This window comes from Lissotriton helveticus, chromosome 10 (assembly GCF_964261635.1).
Source record: "Lissotriton helveticus chromosome 10, aLisHel1.1, whole genome shotgun sequence".
Taxonomy (NCBI): Eukaryota; Metazoa; Chordata; class Amphibia; order Caudata; family Salamandridae; genus Lissotriton; species Lissotriton helveticus.
The window spans coordinates 354,431,964-354,440,638 of NC_136071.1; the positions used below are offsets into that span (position 1 = coordinate 354,431,964).

The window sequence follows — 8,675 nt, forward strand, 5'->3', positions numbered from 1 at the left end:
CCGGGCTTAGCCCGGCGACGCCCGCGCGCGTCTCGCGTACGCGGGAGCAAGAGTGTCTAAATAGCGGGAGGCAGGGGCGGGAAGAGGACCAGCTGCGGCGGATGACCAGCCGCACTGCACGCTGGTCCTCGCAGTCCCGTCTGTAGCCTCTAGGTCAGTGAGTCCCGCTGATGCGCTGTGCCAGCGCGCTCCCCTTGCTCCGGTCCTTTGTTGAGCAGCTCACGCGAAGCGGGGGCCGCGAGGAGTGGGGTCGGTGACAGCAGAAGGGGTCCTGTGGCAATACGGCAAACCAAACGTCCTGGAGCCCAGCGAAGAACAAAGAAATACCAAAATAAAGTATTTACAAAGGCTCTCCTTCATCTTTGGTACTGTTGGGAGATGGGTCCTGAAAGGGCTTGTGCATCCCTATGGCATAACCTTCCCGTCCCCTTTAGATTGGAGAAAGGCCCCTTAAAGCCTTCAGGATATCTCAGTCAGTTATAAGCTTGCAGCAGGCAACTGCACTGATATGAAGTTTGCATCTGATCATGGTCAACTCTGCCTTCACCTGGCCATTAAAAATAAAGTACCAGTGAATTGGATAATGGTACCACGTGGTGTTTACTGCTCTTAGAAACTGTAGAATTTTAGTATGAAGTGCATTATAAAGCGTACGTTAATATTTTAATGAAGGTTAATGAGATTTTTTTTTTTTTTTTTTTGAACAGCCATCCTTTATAATGATGCCCCCCGCCCTATCTTACACAGCCTCTTGTTTTGCCCTTCTAGCTTTGGATGAGAACTTGTATGTGGTTCAGTCCACTAGTCATCAGCTTCACACATATACTCACTTATGTAGAACTGTATCTTGATGTGCCCTAGATTTTTCTAGATGTATATTGTAGTTTGGCTGAAGCAGCAGCAACATTTATAGTTTCTTTGTTACTAGATATGTTACAGCGCCTAGAGATCATACCTGTTGTTGCGCAGTTAATTTCCCCATGAAGTAAAGATTCTGTGTTTTGCAAGCATGAATGGGACAAGAGTTTGGGTAGTTTATTTGTGAAGCACAGCAATGCCAGTCACCAATCTCCTAGGTGCTGGACAAACATTAATAAATGTAATCAACAAGATGTAAAGCATGACTAAATAATGCTACCATTGATATAGATGGAGGAAATTCACAACTGCCAAGGTCCTTGTGCTTAACTTGTCTAGGTGGTTGCAAGTGGTAGCCACTCACACTCATTTTTGGACTCCCGGACTTTGCCATAAGCAAGAGAGAGGAAGACGGAAAAGGGAGAATGGAAGAGGAAGAACATGTTAGAAAAACTAACAATAAAAGCAGCGATGTAAGTAAACGTACTTTAGGTAGACAAAGAGAGAAGTTTAGGGCAGTGGAAGGAAAAGGCATGAGATGGAATCGAGACTACACAGACTTGGTGTGCAGCGACCCTGGCATTCAGGAATGCTCTCAAAGTCTAATGTAGGTTTTCAGGCCCCTGCACTTATTTGTTTTTAATTTATAAAAAAATAAACACTGCTGGAGAAACGTCTTGGAAGCAAGGTGTATAGTCTTGTTAATGCAACGATTTAAAGCCTCTGTTGTTCTTTGCAGGTTGACATGGAGGGAGCGGAACAAGACCAAGACCAGTGGATGATCTAGAGGACATGTCCGAATACCTCGGTGTAAAGATTTGCTACAAATGCTTTGCTGTGGTATCATGGAAACTGGGATATTTTGCTGACATGCCCAGAGATTTAGCAGTGAATAAACCATGGGGGAGCAGGAGTTATCCGGGGACATACAGAAGAATGGGTTGAGCCCTTGATTCCTAGTCGCAGTCAACATTTTTATTTATTTCGTAAGCTGTTGAAATTTTGCAGCTATAGTGTGGAGTTTACAGCCTGAAACCGAGCATTTCTAACAAAAGTTGGACTATAAAAAGTGCCCTTTGTAGGTATGACATTTCATGAACAGCAAGTGTGCTGACACAGTAGTGCTGTTATCTCGAATCTGTTTTTTAAATTATTTTACTGTTCACGCAAACTCATTGCAATAAAAATTACTTTTGTTTTCAGTCTCCTTGTTACTAGTCAGGGTTTTCGCAAACAAAGACACCTCCCGTTTTAGAATGTTAGACCAGTCGGCTGAGAAGGCTGTCAAACTCACAAAGTCCCAGCTTAAGCACTGACACAACCTACTTATTCACTGATTGTGTGGTCCCACCTTTCATTGGTCATTTTAGGCCAGGGTGAGGAGAACCTGGGCTATCTGTTGAAAAATACCCTTTGTTAATTAAAAATTGTACTATAGTAGGCCACATATATGCCATTTCCAGCTTCAAATCATGTACCTTTTTTTTATTTTTATTAATTAATTTCTCGGATGTCTCACTTCGTGGTCTGTGTTCAATGTGTTTGCCTATTCAATAACACCCTCTTTTCTGACAGGTGGAGGTTGAAAGTAATAGCTAAGAACAGGGCAATCGTGAAACTGGCCCAGATAGAACATTTGTTAAAAAGTTTTCAAGGAAGTAATTGTGTGTACATTAACTTATATTTAAAGACCCACTAACTGGATAAAGCCCACCAGACCCACTTCCTTCACAACTGCATTTCGGCGAACTCTTTTGAGTCCCCATGTCCCTCTCTGCTCGTGCACTATAAATGCAAGCCCACTGTTGTCGTTACAGTTTTCTCTTAGCGCAGTTGTTAACAACGGGGGTTTAGATTGGCCGATGACTAAAATGGCTCCAGATTCTTTAGTGTGGGACAGGAAGTGTAACTGCCTCAGAAAGCTTGCCAGATCAGTCCTGATGTCTGTGAACAAATGAAAAAGTCCCTATGGGATGATAAAAGGCAGGAGAAAGAACAGACAAAAGAAAGCAGGGTTGTGTTTGCGTTGCATTTTCTTCTAATCAACTGTGCAGTGTGGGGATGGTTGAGCGGGCTGAACTGGTGCTGCGAAGGGCTTTCTGGAAGTGTCATTGTTCGCTGATTCTCAACTAGAGACGTGGTTCTTAGGATTTGAATGTAAACTTATTCTCAAAATTTACAGCAGGTTTACAGAAGTTGTTGCTGACCTTGACACAAATGGTTCAATAGTTTCTTAGCAGTGAGGCTGCTGGAGAATACATTTTGGATTTCACAGCATGCATTGATTTTGCTCCCATCTACACATAGTCCTGTTTGAAAAGGAAAGGCCTTTGATCATAACTCAAATGCAACTATTTGAATAATTAACAAACCAACCAAAAGTCGATGATAACAGGATCCAGGCAGAGATGCCCACTTGCTCTTTAATTTCTGTTTAATTGTTTATTTATTGAACCTTGTGCTGTGTGCCGTTTGAAAAAAATAGGGTTAAAAGTGTTTTTCAACTCGGATCCATTTATGAGAAAGTAACAATAGGTAGATGTTTGCTTGAGTCTTGTGATCATGCTTATGCACAATTGAAAAGTATGCTCTCAAAGAGGATACAGATTTAATGGTAAAATACTGATACAATGATTCGGAATCTCCTAGTACCCCAACAACTTAAAATATTAGAACGAGTGAAATACAAAAATACAGGGCTAAGTATGTAGAAGGTAAGAGATTATTAGATCAAAATCTGTTTATCTCTTGATTGGCATGGTGAATTATGTAAACATGGTGATTCACTTCTAGCTACTGTGTCTGTCTCACCATGTGCATAGTCCAAGCTTCGACTTTGGTAGCGTCACTCAAAAATAGGTATTTACCAGTGGCAAAAGAAAATATCATGAATTGCAAAGAGAAAGTTGATTTGCAGAGTTGAGGAAGCAGATGCGATTCCACCGGACATAGAACATAATTATTAGGCAGCATCATTATTAGGCAGCATGGATGCACTCCTTACTGACCCCAAACATATACGTGTCTACAAATTATTTCTATCTATGGGATCTGATCAGCCTTCAGAGTCCCAGTTGATATCTTACAAAGTTTAATAACATCAAATATTATCAAGCAATACATCTAAGCCAGCAGGGCACTGCAAACGTTTGCCACAAAACTCGGTGGCATTTCTATTATTATTATTTTCTATATGTGGAAATCCATATTTCCTCTACAGACCTTATTTATACATATAATGTATTCTGCATATGAGAGATTTGCTCAAATGACAAGATTGATGTAATTTGTTTCAAAACGTGCAATCTGAAACACAGTAAGATTTCACTTTTTATCATATCTTCATGTGAGAAATTAATGATTCAAACATTATTGACAGTACAGATTTTGTTTTTATGGCACATATGATTGGGAATAGTCACACCATTGTAGTGTACAATTTTTATCTTACAATACTGATGAATATTTATCAATAGTAAGAGGAATTTCCAAAACAAATTGTAGTAAGATAGGTCACAGTAAGGGATTAAGAAGAGGCTATGGTGCTAAACAATTCTTTACCTTGTGGTTCAAATTTCTCGTTTTTTTCAAATATAGAGGAAACAAAAATGGTGAGGTTTTAGCTTTCAGTTATTTTGTGTACAAACGGCCCACAACTTACATAAACTAAGGCAGTAGAGAAAGGCTCAGGACGTCTGGAAGCCAGGTCAGTTAAGACAAGCGCTTGAATTAATCTGTGAGATCATTTTTTAATTGTTGGCACATGAAGTGCATATGGAAGATATCTACAGATCAGTGGTCGGTTGCAAGATGTTTTACCTCTAGGCTGCATGTTCTCACCCTGAGGACATTATCAAGTTGCATTCCAGGGCCTGCTGTTAGATGGATTGGTATTGTACAAAGCAAGCTGCTATTCTCAAAATTCAGTGATTCACAAAGACCAGTGAGAGCAGAAGGTGGTGTTGGTATAAAGCTAGGTGTGCTAATTCGCAAGAAAATGGGCAGAGACCATGAGTCGAGAGGGCATTCCCTGCCTTTCCTTCATAGGTAGGTACTGTGAGCTTACTGCAGAGCAAAAAGTGCTGGACTGATCTGGACATGTCAAAGCTTTAATTGCTGTACAATCACATGGTGAATGTTTGTACCTGGGCTGCTGTCCCCAGTGTCTACCTCATGACTTAAAGATTAAGAGTGTGTTGGGGAAAATCATATTTTGGAACCGTGCTTTACATGTGCACTCTAGGGTGGTGATAAGAACGCTCTCTTTGGCACTTGAGTGAAGAGGACAAGTCTGTAGTGTGCATTGTCTTTACCTGCCATGGGGAGGGGAGGTGTGTGTCCATGCTGTCAGGGAAGGGCCTGAGTCGGGTAGATTCATTTACTTGCCTCAGGCTGTTCTGGTGTATCTTACAAGGGGCCTCTACCCAACCACGCTTCCCCATGTACCATGTACCTTGCCCTTTCAGCACTTCCTGAGACTGCTGCAACATCCCAGCCATCAGTATTCGATTACATTCTCGGCTGAACGTACATGGCACTGGTCTCTTGACTGCAGTGCATGCACATACAGAGCAACCCGTGCATACCCTTTAGACTAAAGCTCTCGCTGACAAACTAAAAACATAAGCACCTGCTCCAGGAAGCCAAAACAATTAAGTTATTGTCAATGAGCGTGTTCTTGCAGGTGTTGCATGGGGAATGGAAGGGGCTTGATGGAGGCTTCAGACTGTGCCACTTCTATGCTACTCAGCCGGGGAGTGCTTCTGCTCAATACAGTGGTGGTTCTGTGCAAACAGGGTTTGGGCAAAGGTGTCCTGTGTTGCCCATGCAAGGGCCGCAGATCCATAACTCTGCCTTGTGATGTCAGATAGCCATAGTTGCAGCACAATATGTCTACTGTAAGGTGGAGGAAAAACAAGCCAATGCAGCTACACTCCAGTGTCGTGTCCTTGAATGAGAGAAAAATACACTCAGTAACTAATAGTGGCAGCTATTAGTTTTACCCTCTTCTGCAATAACCAATGGACATGGGTCCTCCCTTGATTAGGCCCCATTATCATGTGACATATCATCCAATGGTGTAACAGAGGGAGTGAAACTACTTTGTGTGTGGGCTTCCAAAACGTCTAGATTATCAAAAGCAGATATCAGACCGGAGCCTAAGCTGCTCACTAGAGGTTTATTGAAGCACATTTTCTGACGACCACATAAGGTCAGGTGACAGCCGTGCTTTCAATCCAGACCTAAAAAGTAGCAGCTGGATAAAGCCATACTCAACCAGTCTTCTTCCTGGAAATATAGCACCAGACAGCTGAATATTTATCAGTGCCCCTTGCAATAGGCAAGTAGGTGGTGTTGGGGACAGTCTGCAATGAAGGTTAAGGAGTGGTTAATATCTGATTTTAACTCTTTACCACTCGAAATTCATGTCCGGATGATACTTTGTAGTAGTTGTTTCAGTGCATCTGTCCTATAAGGAGCTGCAAGCTTTTGTGAAGGCCCAAAAGACAGAGGCAAAACTCTAGGATGAGCAGCACGAAAGGATGAATTCCCCAAACAAAAACCTCTGATAACGAACTGCGTTACTTAGGTGATCTGAATTGGTTGAAGATTGTCTATGAGTAAAAACTACTGAGGCATTGCCTCCACTGAAAAACCCAGAAAACAGTTTTAGGCAGCTAATATACAGGCAAGACGGTCAAGTAGTTCCTAATAATACATAGGATCTGCAGCTTTGTAGGTAACAAACTAAAGGCTTGGTTCCAAGACTGGTTCCGGGCACCCCTAAAGGATATGTCAGCCTTTAGACCATCTAGTTCACAGTGCAACCATGACCCCCTTACCAAGGAGCGAATATTTTACGGCGACCATCAAACATGACCATCTTGACCCTTCAGGGATCGTGGAAACAGTGCAGTACTTTTCGCTCAGTCAGTGGTGCTCACTTAGTCTCAGAAAGATACACAGTATAAACAATGGGGACGTTTTTCAATAAGCATTTATTGAACCAGCGTCATTCTAGAATAAAACATGTTTGCTGCGACAATCTTTAGACAGAAGCAAATGTTTAAATATTACAAGCACTAACAGAGTAAATAGAATTCTACCATGGTGCTAAAACTGAATATATGCAGGCATATAAACATGGCAGTAATTAAGCATACTCCTACAATGCGGACCCTACCTAAGTGTACCTAGCATGTATGTGGGTGTAAAGTCACGAATACCCAAGGAAAGCGCCACCCCCATTACTTGATTGGAGAGAACGAAAAACCCCGTCTTGGTCATGTGTTGGATTCCATGCAAGGGATTTCAGACCGCTGCGTGTTGAAGCTTCAGCATGCAGGACCCCAGTGTCAGTGTTTAAGTGTCTCCTCTGCTTATCTAGTGAAGCTATGGTTCTTTTATACCATAAAGATAGCCTCAGGGTTCCTAACTCAATTGATATGTTGTGAGTACGATTATGTAAATGAGCTTAAATCAATACCTGCAACTATGCAAAGTAGATCTTTCACCCTAGGCTGAAGATGACCATGACTTTTATACAGAGTATGTTAATCCTGTCGTGTGCAGGGGACTTTTCTAAGAATCCTCATGTATAATAAATGAGGCTAGTTTCAAGGAAACCATTTATTCAGCACATAACTGGGAAAAAGGTCCCTGCCTGAACTGGTCTGCAGAGCAATGAAGGACAAATGTAGGTAAAAGGTGGTTTTACTACTTAGGCCTACATTGGGGTACATAACAAGACAGCAGAATCAAGTGAATTTTCCAAACTCCCAGTTGATACATTTCCTAACCCATTTTCAACCGATTTGGAAAGCAGACCTGCTAGCCAATTAACTTAACTTCCCCACACAGGGGCACTGATCGAATTACACTTGTGTATCATAATCCTGACAGTGGAAAAAAGACCCTCTGACAAATATAACACAAATGTAACAAACATTGGCATAGCCAATAGGTCTCGCCATTAGGGCCTTATAGGTGCTTAGCCATGCTGCGCCAAGTTCTGGTTTACTCTTGAAATTCAGGAGTAAGTCAGTAATACTATAAGAGTATGACCCAGTTGCATCTATGTTAATCCTGCCCTAAGTGTTTGAATATATGACTGCATGCACAAGTGTGTTTGCATGCAGCTCTTTGATGGACTGTGCTAGATTACTATTGTGAATTATGAACTGCACAGTAACAAAAGGATCTCTGTGACAAAATCAGTAACCCCTAAAGCTATGCACATACAATACACTTCTGTGATATGCGTGGTACACATTCTTTGCAGCAGTCATATTAACCCTTTTGCGCTACCATAGATCAGTCAAAACTGCCACTAGACAAAACTCCAGCTCATTTCAGCAGGAAGATTAATCACCAGAGATATTTTGACAATTTTATTGTCTGAGAAAACTGCTGTATATACACGAGGAATTTTGCAGCTGCATGACTAAAACCAGCTCAAAGAGAAGCCTACGGTGACCGTGTTGTCAACTTTAGGATTACTAGGCGCGTTCAGAGTAATAAACACTTCGATGCCTCGTCAGGAGGTATGAGACGCTACAAAACTGATAAAACAATACAAGCGGATTCCTGAGTTAACAATTATGCAGTCAATTTCAAGAAGTCTTTATTCGATAATTAAATCATAAAAGACATGTAACACAATTTACAATAGCTAAAATACATGACATGTAACACAATTTACAAATACCTAAAATACATGTTCACTTCAAAAAGAAAAAAGTAGAAAAAGGAGATATTAAAACAGTCAAAGACCATATTAACTCATTTAGACGAAACTTCATTGAAAATTTGATACA

The 8,675-nt window shown here is 41.4% G+C and overlaps 1 protein-coding gene across 1 annotated transcript in view; it reads left to right on the forward strand.

Annotated features, from left to right (window-relative positions):
* Positions 1-2,061, forward strand: part of ANAPC15 (anaphase promoting complex subunit 15) — a 59,112-nt gene extending 57,051 nt beyond the window's left edge. Inside the window, exon 5 of the mRNA XM_078662565.1 lies at positions 1,598-2,061. Coding sequence (XP_078518691.1) covers positions 1,598-1,645 — 48 coding nt within the window. The 3' untranslated portion in view covers positions 1,646-2,061. The remainder of the gene's footprint in view (positions 1-1,597) is intronic.
* Positions 2,062-8,675: the final 6,614 nt, after the last annotated feature.